The 21244-nt window shown below is 50.8% G+C and overlaps 1 protein-coding gene across 4 annotated transcripts in view; it reads right to left on the bottom strand.

Moving 5' to 3' along the window:
- CERS4 (ceramide synthase 4) overlaps nucleotides 1-21244 on the bottom strand; it is a 55176-nt gene that overhangs the window by 9284 nt on the left and 24648 nt on the right. For 3 of the 4 annotated variants that reach the window (XM_054464384.2, XM_054464383.2, XM_054464387.2), the window contains one exon: nucleotides 1870-2043. In XM_054464384.2, coding sequence (XP_054320359.2) covers nucleotides 1870-2042 — 173 coding nt within the window. In that variant the 5' untranslated portion in view covers nucleotide 2043. Of the gene's footprint in view, nucleotides 1-1869; nucleotides 2076-21244 lie in introns of all 4 variants that reach the window. The other variant, XM_054464386.2, reaches the window with a different exon arrangement.

Here is a 21244-nt window from a genome sequence, read left to right as displayed (position 1 = left end):
AATTTTATATCCACCATCCCTCCTAACATCATCCCTCATTTGGGGAAAGGCTCAGAGCAGCCTAGCAAGGAACTCATTGCAGACTAAATCATGATGCGGAGAGAATGAGCGCTTATTATCTGCTGAGCATGGGGCCAAGTCCATGTGATACACTGGCTCGTCTAACCCTAACTCAGTCCCTATTGTCCTAATGGGTAAACTGAGGGTCAGAGACATGCCCAAGGTGACACTGTAAGCAGGTGAAAGACCTGAAATTTGAACTCAGGATTCTGGTTTTTGTTCCTGCCTCCCACCTCTTAAAGTTTCCTTTTGGAGGTGGAGGGCGGGAGGATCGCTTTAACTCAGGAGTTCAAGACCAGCCTGGGCAACATGGTGAGACCTTGTCTCTACTAAAAATGCAAAATTTAGCTGGGTTGTAGTGTCACTTGCCTGTAATCCCAGCACTTTGGTAGGCCAAGGCGGGCGGATCACCTGACGTCAGGAGTTTGAGACCAGCCTGGCCAACATGGCAAAACCCCGTTTCTATTAAAAATACAAAAATTAGTCAGGTGTGGTGGCACATGCCTGTAATCCCAGTTACTTGTGAGGCTGAGGTAGGAGAATCGCTTGAACCTGGGAGGCAGAGGTTGCAGTGAACTGAGATCGTGCCACTACACTCCAGCCAAGGTGAAAGAGCAAGACTCTGTCTCAAAAAAAAAGGTAGCCAGGCGTGGTGGCACGCCTATAGTCCCAGCTACTGGTGGGGCTGAGGCTTTTGTTCTTTTTTTTTTTTTTGAGATGGAGTTTTGCTCTTGTCGCCCAGGCTGGAGTGCAGTGGCATGATCTCAGCTCTCTGCAACCTCTGTCTCCTGGGTTCAAGCAATTCTCCTGCCTCAGCCTCCTGAGTAGCTGGGACTACAGGCGTGTGCCACCACACCCAACTAATTTTTTTTACTTTTAGTAGAGACAGGGTTTCACCATGTTGGTTGGGCTGGTCTTGAACTCCTGACCTCATGATCTGCCCGCCTTGGCCTCCCAAAGTGCTGGGATTACAGGCATGAGCCACTGCACCCAGCCTAATTTTTGTATTTTTTTTTTAATAGAGACGAGGTTTCACCATGTTGCACAGTCTGGTCTCGAACTCCTGGACTCAAGCGATCCACCCGCCTCAGCCTCCCAAATTGCTGACATTACAGGCATCAGCTACCACGTCTGGCCTAGAGTCAAAAAAAAATTTTTTTTTTTAAAGGGCTAAAACCCCTGTGTTTGAAACTGGAAAACCCTCTGCCTACCCCACTGTCCATCAGAGGCCCTGGGATGCCTTTGGGATGGGATAACACCCCAGCTCACATTTTTTTTTTTTTAATGGAATCTTGCTCTGTTGCCGAGGCTGGAGTGCAGTGGCACAATCTTGGCTCACTGCAACCTCCACCTCACCTCCCAGGTTCAGGCGATTCTCCTGCCTCAGCCTCCCGAGTAGTTGGGATTACAGGTTTGCACCCAGCTAATTTTTGTATTTTTAGCAGAGACGGGGTTTCACCATGTTGGCCAGGCTGGTCTCAAACTTCTGACCTCAAGTGATCCACCCACCTCAGCCTCTCAAAGTGCTGGGATTACAGGCGTGAGCCACCGTGCCCGGCCTCCCATCCCTGTTTTATGAAGATGTTGGCATACCCAGCCCTGAGCTGTAGGCGGTGTTCCTATAAACCAGCAATCAGAGGCCAGAAGTGTGGGTGGTGGTGGCCGGGGGCAGGCTGGAGCCAGGGAAAGCGCTTTGGTGCAAAGCCAGCTTCCACTCGGGACATGCTGCAATGGCAAATTGCACACAGAGCACGAGCACATACTGGAGCGAACGCGGGGGCAATGGGTCGTGGCAGGGCAGACACTCACCTCTCAAAGGCGAGGCGCGTGGCCAGGAGGACCAGTGCCAGAGGCAAGGCTGCCAGCAAGTCCTGGGGGTGGGGGTAGACACGGCCATCCCGGTCTTCCAGCTCTGTCCATGTGACATTGGGTGGTAACCAGAACCTGTCCTGCCAAAACCACTCGTTGAAACTGGACAGCATTCTGTGGACACAGGTTCCAGTTAGCTGGGAGGTCTGTAAGCAGAATGGGTGGGGCAAGTGGGGCCTGGGAGGCTGGAGCCTCAGAACTCCTACTCGGGCCCCTATCAGCGCAGCTGACAACGAGGAGGCGGGACTGGAAGATGGAACTCCCCTTGCCTGGGACTTTGGAACTGTCCTCTGGCCCCAGAAGAGTCCCAAAGCCCCCTATGGCCCAAAGAAGACTTTGGAACTGTCCTCTGGCCCCAGAAGAGCCACCACTTCATTCTCATCACTCCCACTCCATTGCCTGGCCAGTGTTAAAGGCAGAGTTGGGCTGTGTGTCCTCAGGCAAATGACTTGACCTCTCTGAACTTCAAGTTCATCTGTAAAACAGAGTAGTAGGCCGGGCGCAGTTGCTCACGCCTGTAATCCCAGCACTTTGGGAGGCCAAGGTGGGTGGATCACGAGGCCAGGAGTTCAAGACCAGCCTGACCAATGTGGTGAAACCCTGTCTCCACTAAAAATACAAAAATGAGCCAGGTGTGGTGGCACATGCCTGTAATCCCAGCTACTCAGGAGTCTGAGGCAGGAGACTCACTTGAACCTGGGAGGCAGAGGTTGCAGTGAGCCGAGATCAACCTGGGAGGCAGAGGTTGCAGTGAGCCGAGATCATGCCACTGCACTCCAACCTGGGTGACAGAGCAAGACTCCATCTCAAAAACAAAACAAAAAAACAGAGATAGTAATACCCAGGCTTCTCAACCTAAAGTGCTTGGCCTACTGATCTTTAACAAGAGTAATAACAACACAGCCCAAAATAGTAGTTATTACTCTGCACTTAACTGATGCCAAGATGGTAGCCAGAAGTCAAGGGAGTGGCTGTTTGGGGTCAGAAACTTGAGTGGTGGCCGGGCACCATGGCTCATGCCTGTAATCTCAACACTGTGGGAGGCTGAGGTGGGCAGATCACTTCAGGTCAGGAGTTTGAGACCAGCCTGGCCAACATGGCAAAACTCCATCTTTACTAAAAATACAAAAATTAGCCGGGCTTGGTGGCAGGCGCCTATGATCCCAGCTACTTGGGAGGCTGAGGCAGGAGAACCGCTTGAACCCAGGAGGAGGAGGTTGCAGTGAGCCGAGATCATGCCACTGCACTCCAGCCTGGGCAATAGAGAAAAACCGTCTCAAAAAAAAGAACTTGAGTCCTCAAATGTTCAGGAAGGTTTCTTTCCACTGCAGGAAGCTGCCTCTGAAGCAGCCCCCAAAGATGAAGGATTTAAAGAAATCCAGAGGCCGGGTGCAGTGGCTCACTGCCTGTAATCCCAGCACTTTGGGAGGCCAAGGCAGGTGGATCACGAGGTCAGGAATTCAAGACCAGCCTGGCCAACATGGTGAAACTCTGTCTCTACTAAAAATACAAAAATTAGCCAGGCATGGTGGCGTGCACCTGTAATCCCAGCTACTTGGGAGGCTGAGGCAGAGAATTGCTTGAACCTGGGAGGCGGAGGTTGCAGTGAGCAGAGATTGCGCCACTGCACTCCAGCCTGGGTGACAAAGCAAGACTCTTGTCTCAAAAAAAAAAAAAAAAAAATCCAGAGTTCCTTTCCTGGCCATCTTTGGAAGGTAGACTCCCCTCTAGGTGGGAATTTCAGGGGTCTCTCTTGCTATCCCACAGCCCACAAAGCGAGAGGGTAAGAGAGCCTACAGTATAACTGAGCTTGCCGGATAATGGAGTGGCGGTCGAGATGGGGCAGCTCTGGCCAGTATGTCCCAGCCTACTTGAGGAGCCCAAAGAGCTGCTCTCTTCCCTGAGATCTTGAGCCAAGAGTCCAGCCTACCACAGTGGTTCCCACTCAGAAAGTTTGTTCATTCATTCATTTGTCCACCCATCCCCCTGTCCATCTATCTACCTATCCATCCCTCTGTCCACCCATCCAAACATCTGTCCACCCACCCATCATCCATCCACCCATCCAAACATCTGTCCACCCACCCATCATCCATCTACCCATCATCCGTTAATCAAAACATCTGTCCATCCACCCATTATTCATCATCCACCTATCCACTCATCCATCTACCCATCATCCATCTGGCCACCCACCCAAACATCTGCCCACCCACCCATCATCCATCCACCCATCCAAACATCTGTCCCTCCACCCATCATCCATCTGTTCATCCATCAAAACATCTGTCCATCCATCCATCATCTACCTATCCACTCATCCATCTACTCATCATCCATCTACCTGTCCACCCATCCAAACATCTGCCTACCCACCCATCATCCATCCACCCATCCAAACATCTGTCCCTCCACCCATCATCCATCTGTTAATCCATCAAAACATCTGTCCATCCACCCATTATCCATCATCTACCTATCCACTCATCCATCTACCCATCATCCATCTGGCCACCCACCCACCCATCATCCATCCAGCCATCATCCATCTGTTCATCCATCAAAACATCTGTCCATCCACCCATTATCCATCATCTACCTATCCACTCATCCATCTACCCATCATCCATCTGGCCACCCACCCACCCATCGTCCATCCACCCATCATCCATCTGTTCATCCATCAAAACATCTGTCCATCCATCCATCATCTACCTATCCACTCATCCATCTACTCATCATCCAACCACCTGTCCACCCATCCAAACATCTGTCCACCCACCATCCATCCATCCACCTACCCGTTCATCCATCCCTCTGTCCACCCATCCAAAGATCTGTCCACCCACGCATCATCCATCCACCCATCCAAAGATCTGTCCACCCATCCATCATCCATCCACACATCCAAACATCATCTATCCACCTACCCATTCATCCATCCACCCATCATCCATCTGTCCATTCAAACACCTGTCCATCCACCCACTGTCCATCTGTCATCCATCTACCCATCCATCCACCCATCTAAACATCTGTCCACCTGCCCATCATCCATCGACCTACCCATCCATCCATCCACCCATCATCCATCCATCTGTCCACCCATCTAAACATCTGTCCACCTACCCATCATCCATCCACCGATCCAAAAATCTGTCCATCTACCCATCATCCATCCATCATCCATCCATTCATCATCCATCCATCCACCCATCATCCATCCATCTGTCCACCCATCTAAATATCTGTCTATCCACTCATCATCCATCACTCACTTGTGTGTCCTTCCACCCACCCATCCTTCTGTCCATCTATTCCTCCATCTATCCATTTCCCCTTCCATCCATCCATTTATCCATCTGTCCTTGCATCTATCTGTCTGTCCGTCCATCCATCCATCCATCCATCCATCCATCCATCCATCCATCCATCCATCCAGGCAAGAGATGTTCTCCAATTGACTTGTACATGTCAGGTCAGGGCTGGGCCTTGGCGACACAGCAGGAAAATAAAGCCAACACATTCCTGTCCAGCTCACAGACCAACAGAGAAGGCAGCCAATAAACAAGTAAACAGATTCATAAATGAATGAGATGCCAAAGTGTAACGGGCCGGGTAGAAAACAGAGTGGTGTGATTTTAAATGTGATCAAGGAGAGGCTCTCTAAGGAGGCACCATCTGAGCTGGGACTTAAAGATGAGGAGGTCAGGCCAGGTGCGGTGGCTCATGCCTGTAATCCCAGCACTTTGGGAGGCTGAAGCGGGTGGATCACCTGAGGTCAGGAGTTCAAGACCAGCCTGGCCCACATTGTGAAACCTCATCTCTACTAAAAATACAAAAATCAGCCAGGTGTGGTGGCACATGCCTGTAACCCCAGCTACTTGGGAGGCTGAGGCAGGAGAATCACTTGAACCTGGGAGGCGGAGGTTGCAGTGAGTCGAGATCATGCCACTGCATTCCAGACTGGGCGACAGAGCGAGACTCCATCTTAAAAAAAAAAAAAAAAAAAAAAAAAAAAGATGCGGAGGTCAGGCCAGGCACAGTGGCTCATGCCTGTAATCCGAACACTTTGGGAGGCTGAGGCAGGTGGATCACTTGAGCTCAGGAGTTCAAGACCAGCCTGGGCAACATAGCAAGACCCTGTCTCTACAAAAAATTTAAAAAGTAGTCAGGTGTGGTGGCACGTATCTGTAGTTCTAGCTATTCAGGAAGCTGAGGTGGGAGTACGACTTGAACCCAGGAGTTCAAGGCTGCAGGGAGCTATGATCACACCACTGTACTCCAGCCTGAGGGACAGAGCAAGACCCTATGTTTGAGGAAAAAAAAAAAGATGAGAAGATTGTGGGTTTGCACACAAGAAGGTGGGGCTGGGGGAGGGGCTTTCTAGATAAATACGCAGCAGGTGCAAGGGCCCTGAGGCAGGACCATGCCTGGGATGTTGGAGGAACAGTGAGGAGGTCTGTGTGGCTGGTGCAGAGTGAGCAAGGGGGAGAGAGGGAGGAGGGGAGGGCAGGGAGGTGATGAGGGGCAGCACAGAGTCTGCAAGGCATGGGGGCCACAGGGAAGAATCTGGATTACTTCCCCCAACATTTTATTTTGAGATGGAGTCTCACTCTGCCGCCCAGCCTGGAGTGCAGTGGTGCAATCTCAGCTCACTGCAACCTCCACCTTGCGGGTTCAAGCAATTCTCGTGCCTCAGCCTCCCGAGTAGCTGGGATTACAGGCGTGCGCCACCATGCCTGGCTAATTTTTGTATTTTTAGTACAGATGGGGTTTCATTATGTTGGCCAGGCTGGTCTCAAACTCCTGACCTCAAGTGATCTGCCCACCTCAGCCTCCCAAAGTGGGATTACAGGCATGAGCCACCGTGCCCGGCCTTCCCCCAACATGTTATAATAAACATTTCAAACCTACAGAAAAGTTGAAAGAATTTTACAGTGAATACCTGTATTCCCACCACTAGATTCTCCCCTTTGCATTCCATTCTGTTTATTCCATCACCCATCTGCCTCTGCATCTGCCCGTCCATCCCTCTATCCATCATCAGTCTATCTGCTTGTTCCCGATGCATTTCAAAGTAGGCAGCTGACCTCAGGCCACATCGCCCCTACACATGTCAGCACACAGATCATTAACTAGGGTTCAATATTTGCTTATGGGTTTTTCCTTTCAAGGTAAAATTTACCCAAGTGAAATGCAGACTTTTTGTTTTTTTAGACGGGGTCTCACTCTGTCACCCAGGCTGGAGTGCAGAGATCATGGCTCCCTGAAGCCTTGACCTCCTGGACCCGGGTGGTCTTTTCATGTCAGCCCCCGCAGAGCCAGGACCATAGGCACGCACCACCATGACTGGCTAATTTTTTAAATTTTTGTGTAGAGAGAGGGTCTCCCTATGTTATCCAGGCTGGTCTCAAACTCCTGGCTCAAGCGATCCTCCCGCCTTGGCCTCCCAAAGTGTTGGGATTACAGGCATGAGCCACTGCACCTGGCCTGCACACATCTGTAAGGGCATAGTCACTGAGTTTGGACAAAACTATGTACCTGGCTAATCCAGTCTCCTATCACAAATATTTCCTCTAGAAACTTCTCTCATACCTCTTCCCAGTCAACCTCCACCCCTGTCCTGTCATCCAAAGGTAACAACCATTCCAGTTTTTTTTTGTTGTTTTTTTGTTGTTGTTGTTGTTTAGACAGGGTCTCACTCTGTGGCCCAGGCTGGAGTGCAGTGGTGCAATCATAGCTCACTGCAGACTTGACCTCCTGGGCTCAAGTGATCCTCCCCACTCAGCCTCCCAAATTGCTGGGATTATAGGCGTGAGCCACCTTGCGCTGCCCCCCACCACCTTTTTTTTTTTGTCATCAAAGCTTAGTTTTGTCAGTTCTTCATGATAACCTTGCCATGTTACAAAATAAAAATAGGCCGGGCATGGTGGCTCAAGCCTGTAATCCCAGCACTTTGGGAGGTTAAGGTGAGTGGATCACTTGAGATCAGGGGTTTGAGACCAGCCTGGCCAACACGGTGAAACCCTGTCTCTACTAAAAATACAAAAATTAGCCAGGGGTGGTGGTGGGCACCTGTAATCACAGCTACTCAGGAGGCTGAGGCAGGAGAATCGCTTGAACCCGGGAGGCAGAGGCTGCAGTGAGCCAAGATCTTGCCACTGCACTCCAGCCTGGGTGACAGAGTGAGACTCCATCTCAAAAATAAATAAAATAAATAAAATAAATAAATAAAAATAAAAATACCATAAACCCAGTGTTTAGGAGGCTGAGGCAGGAGGATTGCTTGAGCCCAGGGGTTTGAGACCAGCCTGGACAACAAGCGAAACTGTCTCTACAAAAAATACAAAAATTAGCCGGGCATGGTGGCATGTGGCCGTAATCCCAGCTACTTGTGAGGCAGAGGCAGGAGGATTGCTTAAGCCCAAGAGTTTGGGGCTGCAATGAGCTGTGATCATGCCACCGCACTCCAGCCTAAATGACAAAGTGATACCTGTCTCCAAAAACAGAGTAAATCAATAAAAAATAAAAATATATAAATAAAATAAAAAATAGACCTGGGTGCAGTGGCTCATGCCTGTAATTCCAGCACTTTGGGAGACTGAGGCAGGAGAATTGCTTGAAGCCAAGAGTTCAAGACCAGCCTGGGGGGCAGCCGGGAGTGGTGGCTCTCCCCTGTAATCCCAGCACTTTGGGAGGCCGAGGTGGACAAACGGCTTTCCAGGGTGAGACTGCACCATTTTACACTCCCAGCAGGGGAATGTGGGGGTTCCGTTGCCCTTGGTTCTATTTTGAATAACGCAGGGATCCTCAGGGTGTTGGTTGCCATGCAGGGCGTAGCATTTTGGAGGCCAGAAGAGGGTGCTGTGGCATGTCCAGTTGAGATGAGGTAGAGATAAGGGGATAGATTCCAGAGACATTTTAGAGGTGGGGCCCCCCAAGAGCCAAATGCTTTCCAAAGTGGAGCCAGAAAAGAGGTTGGGAGAGGAAATTGGCAAGATATTGGTCAAAGGATATGAAATTTCAGTTAGCAGGAGTAGTAAATCCAAGAGATCTGTACATGATGATGATTTTAGTTAATAATATAGTATATACTGGAAAATTACTAAGAGACTACATTTTCTGCGGGGAGGCAATCTCACTCTGTCATCCAGGCTGGAATGCAGTGGTGCAATCATAGCTCACTGCAGCCTTGATCTCCTGGGCTCAAGCCATCTTCCTGCCTCAGCCTCCTGAGTAGCTGGGACTACAGGCTCCAGCCACCACACCCAGCCATTTCCTGCCTTTTCTGGCTTTAGAGGCTGCCTGCATCCTCCGGCTCCTGGCCCCTTTCTCCATCTTCAGAGCCAGCAGTGGCTAGTTGGGTCTTTCTCCCACCTCGTCATTCTGACAATGTCTCTCCTGCCTCCGTCTTCTTCATTTTAAGACCCTTGTGATGACACTGGGTTCACCCAGATGATCTCCCATCTCAAGCTCAGCTGATTAACAACCTTAATTCCATCTTCAGCCTCACCCCACTTGGCCACTGAAGCTGTCAGCCTTCCAGTCTGAAGAACTGGATGAACCAGAATGGGTGAGCTGATTTCAGGACGGTGTCAGGCTAAGTGTCAGACAACACAAATTGTGGGTGTGGGGGTGGGCAGCTAAAATGTTCCTGTGGGCATGTGGAGGAGGCAGGAGCTACTCAGGTTTGGGGCACAGGCTTGCGGTGGGTGGGGCCTGGGTAGGACTTGTCAGCGAGTGGCTGTTGAAATCCATGAAGATGGATGGAATCCTCTATCTATCAGCAAGGGGTCAACAAGACCCTGTTTTGCGGGGTGGGGCGGGAAAGGAAGAGAGTGCACATGAGGGGGCAGGCTGAGTACCATGCTATGGGGCAACTGACATTTAGGCATCAGTGAAGTATTAGAAGCTGCTGCTAGCATTGGATACTCTGGTTGGGGAGGGGCACTAGAAGTCAGTGACCCAACAAGCAGTCAAGGGTGTGGGATATCAGCTAGTCTAGACCTACAACGAGGCCCAGGCATCCCAGACAGAGTAGACACATGAACAGCTGGGTGGATGTGGGGACTTCAGCCCAGGTGGTTGATTTCTCAAGAAAAAGAAACCATCTTCACTAGCAGACAAGGTTGGCTTGATCCCGTGTGCCCATGGGGGCTCAAGGACACATGGCCAGCTTGGCACTCTTGGTCCCAACTGTACTCAGCCCTCACAGCCAGAGCCATGACCACTGCAGGGTATCTGCAATCCCCTAATTTTTTTTTTTTAAGAGACAGGGTCTCATTTTGTCACCCAGACTGGAGTGCAGTGGCCTGATCATAGCTCACTGCAGCCTCAAATTCCTGGGTTCAAGCCATCCTCCCACCTCAGTCTTCTGAGTCACTGGTACAGCCTTCTCAGAGACCCTGCTACCTTTCTGACAGACCCCCAGGTGCAGATGGAAGGGGGCTAGGTGTCCCAGGAAGGCCCAGGCATCCAGACCCCCAGCTCCATGTTTTCCCCTCACCCAAGGGTCTTGGATGCATCCTTGCACACCTTGGTACATTCAAGTCATGATGAGTGTAGGGAATGAGGGAGAACCACAGGAGCAATGGCTTCTCACAATCTCAAGCCTCGCCTCTGCTGATGTGCCCAGCTTCAATGCCCACCAGTTTACTGGCTGATACTTTGCTCTCACCAGACCATATAGTTTCACACATCCTAGCCTTTACAAATACTGGCCTCTGCCTAGAATACTCATTTAGTATTTGGGTGCTGAAGTCACAAAATGGTGGGGAAAACAAGCAACATCTCTGACCTGAAGGTCTTAAACACTTTCTTTCTCTGCTTGGCAAACTCCCATGCATCCTTCAAAACCCAGCTCAGTTGTCACCTCCTCCTGAAAGCAGCCCGATTGCCCTGCTTTGGATCCTATTAAAGCACCCTCCCACAACCCTGTCTTACTGTGATGCCAGGAGCTGGCCAGTGTTTTTGCAGGGAGGATTGGAGAAGGAAGCATAACCAGTTCTAAACTCTACTCTCCTCTGCTGAATCATGCCCATTACTTCCTGAGTGGAACAGAAAGGGGAACAGATGCACTTTCTAAACCAGGGACCTCTCCAAGGAGGCTTCAGACTGATATGCCCTGATTGCAGAGGTCTGGCCCCAGAGGTCCTACTCTCTCACTAACCTCACCAACCTGTCTCTGTCTGTTCCCTTCCCTCTTCTCCCTCTTAAAGCATAAATAAAAGATGCTGTGGTTTGAGAAAAGAACAGGGTCTGAAGCCCAGCAGACTGGCTGGAGTCCTAGCTGCAATGCTTCAAAGCCCTGGGAGCCTCAATTTCGTCACCTGCTGGTGGGACAGGTGCCTTCCTTGAAGGGTGGTTAAGCAGCTCAGAGACCTTGCACCTGGGGCATTGAGGCAGAGTCTGGCCTACGGGAGGGGCTCAGGTATGGCTGTAACCAGGCACCTCAGGCCAACAAGGCTCAACTTCTTCTGCTGAGGGAAGGGAGGAAATGAGGCTGAGGGATGTGTTCCTCACTTTCTAGCTTTTCTCTTTTGGATCCAGTTCTTCTGTTTGTTCCCTGTCATCCTCTGTCTTCCTGGGCCTCAGTTGTTCCATCTGAAAAATGGGTACAGCTAGATTCCCTCCTTGTTCTACCAGGCTATTGTGAGGCTCAGGGCAGGCGGGCAGTTTATAAACACTCCATGCTGATATCACAACAGATCTGATTCCTGATTCCTGCCTCACCCGTTTACCAGCCACGGAACGTGGCCTATCTGTGCCTCAGTTTAATCTGTAAAATGGAACAAACAATAGCCCCTCTTCCACATGGAGTGGTTCGGAATGGCACTTGAGATGGAGTGAGCACCTAGTAAAATTTAGAGGACCGAGTGCAGTGGCTCACACCCAGCACTTTGAGAGGCCGAAGTGGGAGGACTGCTTAAGGTCAGGAGTTCAAGACCAGCCAGGGCAACATAGCGAGATTAAAAAAATTTAAAAATTAGGTGGGCATAGTGACGCACACCTGTAATCCCAGCTACTCAGGAGGCTGAGGTGAGAGGACTGGTTGAGCCCAGGAGTTTGAGGCTGCAGTGAGCTGTGATCACACCACTACACCCCAGCCTGGGTGACAGGGCAGATCCTGTTTCGGAAAAAAACCCAAAAAAACAACTTAGAGACTGTGATGATTACTAGTAGACAGGAGGCGGGGGCAGGATGGGCAGTGGTCTGGAAAGAAGGGGTGCTGGCTTCTAGATGGTTCTTCCAAGCCCTTAGGATGGTTTCCAGCATCTGAGGTGCCTAAGGCTGCTGGAAGCTTTCCTTGCCTCTGCCACCTTCCCTTAAAGCTGCAGCTGATGTGTTTGAGCTGGGCTGGACGACAGCAGCTTCAGGGTCATCTGCAGAGCCACTGTGTGGGTGGCAGGGCCAGTGTGACCAGCCCGAGTCTCTTCTCCCCTCACCCCACCTGCCCCCAAGCCTGGCTGCTGTTTGAAGCCTCCCTGGCCCCACTCCCAGCTTGGCCCCTGCCACCTGGGAACCAAACTGATAATCCTTCTTAGTGGCTAAAAATAGCCCCGGATTGGGGGAAAGAGAGAGAATGGGGCTTTGTACTGACACGGGAGGTGGGTTGCGGGGGATGAGCAGAGGATCCCTGCCCCTCTTCAGGGGTCTGAGTGAGAAGGACTGGTTCCCACAGCTTCCCCGAACCCCCAAGGACCCCGGCACTGCTCAGCAGATCAGAGCTACGCACATAGGTTTGTTTTGTTTTGCTTTCAGTCTAGCTGGAAATACAGGACTTGTCCAGGGTTGTGAAAAAGGCAATTAATTCAGACCCCAGATGTCTGGGCCTCCCAGAGATGAAAACACACACACACACACACACACACACACACACACACACACACACACTCTTGCATACATTGACTCACTCACCCGCCCCTGCAGCCTGGCCCGCTGCCTAGGGTCACCTGATTCCTGCAGCCAGAGGCTCAGGCGGGAGCACGTGATGTGCTGGAAGGAAGGGGGCTGTTTGCAGATAACCACGGCCTGCCTCGGCACCGGGTCCTGGCTGTCCCTTCCAGATGGACCTGTCTCTTCCACTCTGAGCCTCTCTGAGCAGGGGTCCCACAGGGTGCTAGTGACCAGACATGCTGCCGGTTGAGGTACCACTCCCCCCAAAGACCCCAAGGTGGACCCCAAGTCTAGGGTTCTGCCTTACCTGAGCCCCTTATTTCTGGACACATTCCTGCCCTCTACATTCTGGCCCTGCTGCCTCCCCAGCTTAATCCATAGCAACTGCTGCTTGCTGGGCTTCCAACTCACCAAGCTCACTTGTACCATGTTTGCACACCAGACAGTCACATACATGTCTGACTGTGTCATCATTCTTATCTCAGCTCAAATGTCACCTTCTCCAAGAAGCCTTCTCAGACTACCACCAAAGAGGCCACCATATTATTCTGTCTCCTGATCCTGTGTAGTTCCTTCAACCCTCTTGTCCCAGTTGATCTGTTTCATTGGGGTGTCTTTACCCCAAGGCATAAGTTTCATGAAAGCAAAGAATGTTGTTTGAGTCACTGCTGTATCCTCAGAGCCTCAGACAGGGCTGGACACATTAGATGCCACATAAATGTTTGCTACATGGATGTATGAGTAGAATAGACAGATGGACAGGTGGGAGGGTGCAAGGACGTTAGCTCAGGTGGTCAAACTCTCTAGAAAAATAACCCACCCTTAACAGGCATGGTTGGCTTGATCTCCATAAACATTCCCATAAAGGAAACGTGGGAACTGGGAAGCCCAAGGCTCAAAGCAAGAAGTGACTGGAGACAGGTCACAGGTCACTCAGTCAGCAAGGGGGAGAGTCAAGGCTAGAAGCTCCCTTGGGTGAGGAGGGGGCTGCTCTGCTCCCACAGTGGGCTTAGCGTAAATAGGACCCTGTGGAGGCTTCCCCAGGCCTACCTCTGCTGATTAAAGTTTCCCCAAAAAGCAAGCTTCTCCTTCTACTTGCCCTCTAAGCTTTCAGGGTACTAGAAGCTAATCATGCAATTTTTTTCTTTTTTTTTTTTTTTTGAGACGGAGTTTTGCTCTTGTTGCCCAGGCTGGAGTACAGTGGCGTGATCTCGGCTTACTGCAACCTCTGCCTCCTGGGTTCAAGCGATTCTTTTGCCTTGGCCACCCGAATAACTAGGATTACAGGCATTTGCCATCATGCCCGGGTAATTTTTATATTTTTAGTAGAGACGGAGTTTCACCATGCTGGCCAGGCTGGTTTCGAACACCCGACCTCAGGTGATCCACCTGGCTCGGCCTCCCAAAGTGCTGGGATTACAGGTGTGAGCCACTACACCTGGCCACAATTTCTCTTTCTTAAAGAGATGGGGTCTCGTTCTGTTGTCCAGACTAGAGTGCAGTGGCACCATCGCAGCTCACTGCAGCCTTGAACTCTTGGGCTTAAGTGATCCTCCTGCCTCAGCCTTCCAAGCGGCTGGAACTACAGGAGCATGCCAGCACAGCCAGCTAATTTTTGTTATTTTTTTTTGTAGAGATAGGGTCTTGGTATGTTGCCCAGGTTGGTCTTGCACTCCTGGTCTTGAGCCATTCTCGTACTATAGCTTCGCAAAGTGCTAGGATTACCCACACAAGCCCCCACACCCAGGCTCAGTGTGCAATTTCTTAATGTCTATGCCCGTGGAAGCTCAGGAGCCTCCGTAAGCTGGGCCATGTCCCCTGGGTATCCCCAGCCTCCTCCCCTATTGCATCTTCTTGGAACCATTCCCTGGCAGCCATCTTTCCTGTCAGCCCCCTCAAAACCTACAACCAATACTGGACCATGAGAATCCCCCAGCAGGTGCCCACCCAACTCTGGCCTGGTGCTGGCTGCGGGAAGGAAGTAAAGAGGGGCCTCTACCTCCTTACCCTTCTGGAATCATCTCTCTCTTCTGCAGCTCTATTCAAGCTGTGGTTACCTCAGCCCCATGCCATTCAGATGGTACGATTCCCAAGACCAGCTCCAAGCCTCCAGGCCTCTGCATCAGTGCCCTTTTTCAAAACCTACATTCCTCCGCCCTCTTCCCTGGGCCAGTTCCCACTTGCCTTTCAAGTCCTGGATCAGATTAAAATCCCTATTTAAGAGGCCTCTCCTGCTCTTCCTTTTTTTTTTTTTTGAGACGGAGTCTCGCTCTGTCGCCCAGGCTGGAGTGCAGTGGTGCGATCTCGGCTCACCACAACCTCCGCCTCCCGGGTTCACGCCATTCTCCTGCCTCAGCCCCACCCTGAGTAGCTGGGACTACAGGCGCCTGCCACTGCGCCTGGCTAATTTTTTGTATTTTTGGTAGAGACAGGGTTTCACCGTGTTAGCCAGGATGGTCTTGATCTGCTGACCTCGTGATCCACCCGCCTCGGCCTCCCAAAGTGCTGGGATTACAGGTGTGAGCCACCGCGCCAGGCCCCTGCTCTTCCTATGCTAGGCAGAGCCCCCTCCCCAGCCAATCCCCTCCCTGCCCCTAGGCCTTTCTTCTGAGCCAGCCCTGGCTCCCTGGAGGTTGGAGTACTCAAGTCTGCCTCTAAATCCCTCCCCAATTAGTGATGGTCAGGCCAGGGTGAGATCTCCAGGGGCCCCCAGCATCCCAGAGTAAATGGGGGAGGTCCCTGAGGGAGGAGAGAGGATCTGGTCTCTGGGGGTTGGAGGGAAAAAATGAGCAGTCCCCAGCCCCAGAGGTGGAGTAGTGGGGCAGGGGTGGTGGTGGGGGATTAGCATCTGATTGTTAACTCACGCAGAGACAGGATTAAGTATACACGTGGGAGTGTGAGGGGGTCCCACTTGGGCTATTAATGGTAAAAAATAAAAATAAAAAATAAAAATAAAAACAGCATTACAGAGGTATAAGCAACAGGCAAGAAGCTGTACGTGTTTAAAGTGTGAGATCCAACACTTTTTTTTTTTTTGAGACGGAGTCTCGCTCTGTCGCCTAGGCTGGAGTGCAGTGGCGCATTCTCGGCTCACTGCAAGCTCTGCCTCCCGGGTTCACGCCATTCTCCTGCCTCAGCCTCCCGAGTAGCTGGGACTACAGGCACCCACCACCACGCCCGGCTAATTTTTTTGTATTTTTAGTAGAGTCGGGGTTTCACCATGTTAGCCAGGATGGTCTCAATCTCCTGACCTTGTGATCCACCCGCCTCGGCCTCCCAAAGTGCTGGGATTACAGGCGTGAGCCACCATGCCTGGCCTACTTTTTTCTGTTTTTTTTGAGATGGAGTCTGTATGCCCAGGCTGAAGTGCAGTGGAATGATATTGGCTCACTGCAACCTCCACTTCCTGGGTTCAAGTGATCCTCTTGCCTCAGCCTCCCGAGTAGCTGGGATTACAGGCATCCACCACCATGCATGGCTAACTTTTTGTGTTTTTTGTGGAAATGGGGTTTCACAACGTTGGCCAGGCTGGTCTTGAAATCCTGACCTCAGGTGATCTGCCTGCTTCCGCCTCCCAAAGTGCTGAGATTACAGGCATGAGTCATGGCACCCAGCAGCTCCAACACATTTGGATATATGTACACACACATGAAATCATCCCCTCAATCAAGATCATGAACAGGAGGCTGGGTGAGCTATACCTAGTCCAGCAGCCTTTACCAGGTCCAAGGTAACAGGATCTCTATCTATAATCGTCTCTATGTTCCTGGGGCAGATAACTGTGGAGAACTAACAGCAAGGTGCCTTGCAAGCTAAGAAATAAACAGATTTCTTTCTTTTTTCCTTTTCCTTTTTTTTTTTTTTTTGAGACAGAGTCTCGCTCTGTTGCCAGGCTGGAGTGCAGTGGCGTGATCTCGGCTCACTGCAACCTCCACCTCTCGGGTTCAAGCGATTCTACCGCCTCAGCCACCCTGAGTAGCTGGAATTACAAGTCCATGCCACGATGCCTGGCTAATTTTTGTATTTTTAGTAGAGATGGGGTTTCGCCATGTTGGCCAGGCTGGTCTCAAACTCCTGGCCTCAAGTGATCCACCCGCCTTAGCCTCCCAAAGTGCTGGGATTACAGGCATGAGCCACCGCGCCCAGCCCTGTTTTTTCTTTTCTTTTTTTTAAAGATAGGGCCTGGCTCTGTTGCTCAGACTAGAGTGCAGTGGCGAGATCGCGGCTCATTGCTACCTCTGCGTCTTGGGCCTAAGTGATCCTCCCACCTCAGCCTCCCAAGTAGCTAGGACTACAGGCAGGTGCCACCACGCCCAACTAATTTTTGTACTTTTTTGTAGAGATGGGATTTCACCATGTTGCCCAGGCTGGGCTCAAGCGATCCTCTTGCCTTGGCCTCCCAAAGTGCTGGGATTACAGGTATGAACCACCACGCCCAGCCATAAGCAGAAATTTGACCCAAACTCTTGGGAAAGTTTAAGAAACACCTAACATATACAGAGCTCCCCCTCCAAAGAAAACCTTACTAACACATATGTCATGTTAGGAAACGTCTTTCTCGATTTGAACAAAACTCTGGTATACCAAACAACAATTTATGAAACAGGACATGTAAAACCTTTTCAACTAGAAGGCATTTTGTTTTTTTGTTTTGTTTTGAGACAGAGTCTCACTCTGTCGCCCAGGCCAGAGTGCAGTGGTACGATCTTGGCTCACTGCAAGCTCCACCTCCCGGGTTTACGCCATTCTCCTGCCTCAGCCTCCCGAGTAGCTGGGACTACAGGCGCCGGCCACCACGCCCGGCTAATTTTTTTGTATTTTTGGTAGAGATGGGGTTTCACCGTGTTAGCCAGGATGGTCTCGATCTCCTGACCTCGTGATCTGCCCTCCTCGGCCTCCCCAAGTGCTGGGATTACAGGCGTGAGCCACCGCGCCCAGCCTGTTTTGTTTTTGTTTTGGAATAGGGTCTTGCTCTGTTGCCCAGGCTGGACTACAGTGGCACGATTGCAGCTCATTGCAGCCTCAACCCACCCGGGGCTCAGGTGATCCTCCCACCTCAGCCTCCTGAGTAGCTGGAACCACAGACACATGCCACCAGCCTGCCTAATTTTAAAATTCTTTATAGAGATTGAGGGGAGGGTCTCACTATGTTGCCTGGGCTAGTCTCAAACTCCTAGGTTCAAGCAATCCTCCCACCTCGGCATCCCAAAGTGCTAGGATTATAGACATGAGCCACCACACCCAGCCTGAACTAGAAGTTTTATTTTTTATTTTTATTTTTGACAGGGTTTCCCTATGATGGCCAGGCTAGTCTCGAACTCCTGACCTCAGGAGATCCACCTCCTTCGGCCTCCCAAAGTGCTGGGATTATAGGCATTAGCCCTCATGCCCGGCCTGAACTAGAAGTTTTAAAACAGCAAATGGGGAAAAAAAAGCAAAAAGATGGCCCTGTAATCCCAGCACATTGGGAGGCCGAGGCAGGTGGATCACCTGAGGTCAGGAGTTTGAGACTAGCCTGACCAACATAGCGAAACTTCGTCTCTATTATATCAGGTGTGGTGGCTCACGCCTGTAATCCCAGCACTTTGGGAGGCCGACGGGGGCAGCTCACGAGGTCAGGAGATCAAGACCATCCTGGCCAACATGGTGAAACCCCGTTTCTACTAAAAATACAAAAATTAGCCAGGCGTGGTGGTGTGTTACTGTAATCCCAGCTACTCGGGAGGCTGAGGCAGGAGAATCACTTGAACCTAGGAGGCGGGGTTTGCAGTGAGCCGAGATCATGCCATTGCACTCCAGTCTGGGCAACAAGAGCGAAACTCTGTCTGGAAAAAAAAAAAAAAAAAAGAAAGAAAAAGAGAAAGATACAATATGGATAAATCTTGAGGACGTTATGCTGAATGAAATAAACCAGTCACAAGAGGACAAATCCTGTATGATTCCACTTATATGAGGTCTCTAGAATAGTTCCATTCATAGTGACAGAAAGTAGAATGGGGCAGGGCGCGGTGGCTCATGCCTGTAATCCCAGCACTATGAGAGGCAGAGGCAGGTGGATCACCTGAGGTCAGGAGTTTGAGACCAGCCTGGCCAACAAGGTGAAACCCCATCTCTACTAAAAATGCAAAAAATTAGCTGGGCATAGTGGTGCGCGCCTGTAATCCTAGCTACTTGAGAGGCTGAGGCAGGAGAATTGCTTGAACCCGGGAAGCAGAAGTTGCAGTGAGTTTAGATCAAGCCACTGCACTCCTGCCTGGGGGGGATAGAGCAAGACTGTCTCCAAAAAAAAAAAATAGGTGGGTGCCAGGGGAAGGGAAATGGGGAGTTAAAGTTGAATGGGTAAAGTACAGAGTTTCAGTTTTGGAAAACAAAAAGGTTCTGGAAGCTGGGGGCTGTGGCTCATGCCTGTGGTGTAGCTACTCAGGAGGACTGCATGAGCCCAGGAGTTGGAGGCTGCAGTGAGCTATGATTGCACTACTGTACTCCAGCCTTGGAGACAGAGGGAGACTCTCTTATTTATTTATATTTTTTTGAGATGGAGTCTCGCTCTGTTGCCCAGGCTGGAGTGCAGTTGCACAATCTCAGCTCACTGCACGCTCCGCCTCCTGGGTTCACGCCATTCTCCTGCTTCAGCCTCCTGAGTAGCTGGAACTACAGGCACCCACCACCATGCCCGGCTAATTTTTTGTATTTTTAGTTGAGACGGGGTTTCACCGTGTTAGCCAGGATGGTCTCGATCTCCTGACCTTGTGATCCGCCCGCCTCGGCCTCCCAAAGTCCTGGGATTACAGGCGTGAGCCACCGCGCCCGGCCGACTCTCTTATTTTGAGACGAGGTCTCTGTTGCTCAGGCTGGAGTGCAGTGGTGTTATCTAACTGCAACCTTCACCGCCCAGGCTCAAGTGGTCCTCCCACTTCAGCCTCCTGAGCAGCTGGGACTACAGGCATGTGCCACCATGCCCAGCTAATTTTTGTGTTTTTGTTTGTAGAGACAGGGTTTCGCCATGTCACCTGGGTTGGTCTCAAACTCTTGGAATCAAGCGATCCACCTGCTATGGCCTCCCAAAAGTGCTGGGATTACAGGCGTGAGCCACCACACCCAGCCTATTTCATTAAAAAAAAAAAGATGGGTGCGGTGGCTCACACCTGTAATCCCAGCACTTTTGGGAGGCCGAGGCAGGTGGATCACATGAGGTCAGGAGTTTGAGACCAGCCTGGCCATCATGGAGAAACCCCATCTCTACTAAAAATACAAAATTAGCCAGGCGTGGTGGAGCATGCCTGTAATCCCAGCTATTCGGGAGTCTGAGGCAGGAGAATTGCTTGAACCCAGGAGGCAGAGGTTGCAGTGAGACAAGACCACACCATTGCACTCCAGCCTGGGCAACAAGAGCGAAACTCCGTCTCAAAAAAAAAAAAAAATTAAAAAATCAAAGAGGGCCTTTCATGCAAAATAAAAAGGAAAAGGTTTTGGAGATTGGCTGTGCAGCAATGTGAATATATTTAACGATACTGAACTGTTCACTTAAAAATGGTTAAGATGGTAAATTTTATATGTATTTTATCACCATTAAAAAATGTTTTAATTTTTTTTTTTGAGACAGAGTCTCGCTCTGTCGCCCAGGCTGGAGTGCGGTGGCGCGATCTCTGCTCACTGCAAGCTCCACCTCCCGGGTTCACGCCATTCTCCTGCCTCAGCCTCCCGAGTAGCTGCGACAACAGGTGCCGCCACCACGCCTGGCTAATTTTTTTGTATTTTTAGTAGAGACGGGGTTTCACCGTGTTAGCCAGGATGGTCTCGATTTCCTGACCTCGTGATCTGCCCGCCTCAGCCTCCCAAAATGCTGGGATTACAGGCGTGAGCCACCGCGCCCGGCCCCACAATTAAAACATTTTTTAATTTTAAAAATTACTAAAGGAGGTATGGGGTGGAGGAAGAGCTATGTTCAATGGCTTGGGAGGATTATGGAGTTAAAAAAAATAAAAGCAAAGTACAGAGAGACACTTATGGCCTGATACTTAATTTATACAATGGAAAACCACAAGAGTTCTCCTTCTGGTAATGGTGAAGGCAGCCACATCAGGCCAGCTCTTTCATAGATAACAATGATAAACACTGAGCTAAATATAAAAAAACAACTACCTGGGCTGGGCACGGTCGCTCACACCTGTAATCCCAGCACTTTGGCAGACTGAGGTGGGTGGATCACCTGAGGTCAGGAGTTCGAGACCAGCCTGGCCAACATGGTGAAACCCCGTCTCTACTAGAAACACAAAAAGTAGCTGGCATGCTGGTGGGCGCCTGTGATCCCAACTACTCGGGAAGCTGAGGCAGGACAATCACTTGAACCCGGGAGGCGGAGGTTGCAGTGAGCCGAGACTGCACCACTGCACTCCAGCCTGGGCAACAGAGCAAG

Source organism: Pongo pygmaeus, chromosome 20, assembly GCF_028885625.2.
Source record: "Pongo pygmaeus isolate AG05252 chromosome 20, NHGRI_mPonPyg2-v2.0_pri, whole genome shotgun sequence".
Lineage (NCBI taxonomy): Eukaryota > Metazoa > Chordata > Mammalia > Primates > Hominidae > Pongo > Pongo pygmaeus.
This window is presented reverse-complemented; position numbering and strand designations above follow the sequence as displayed.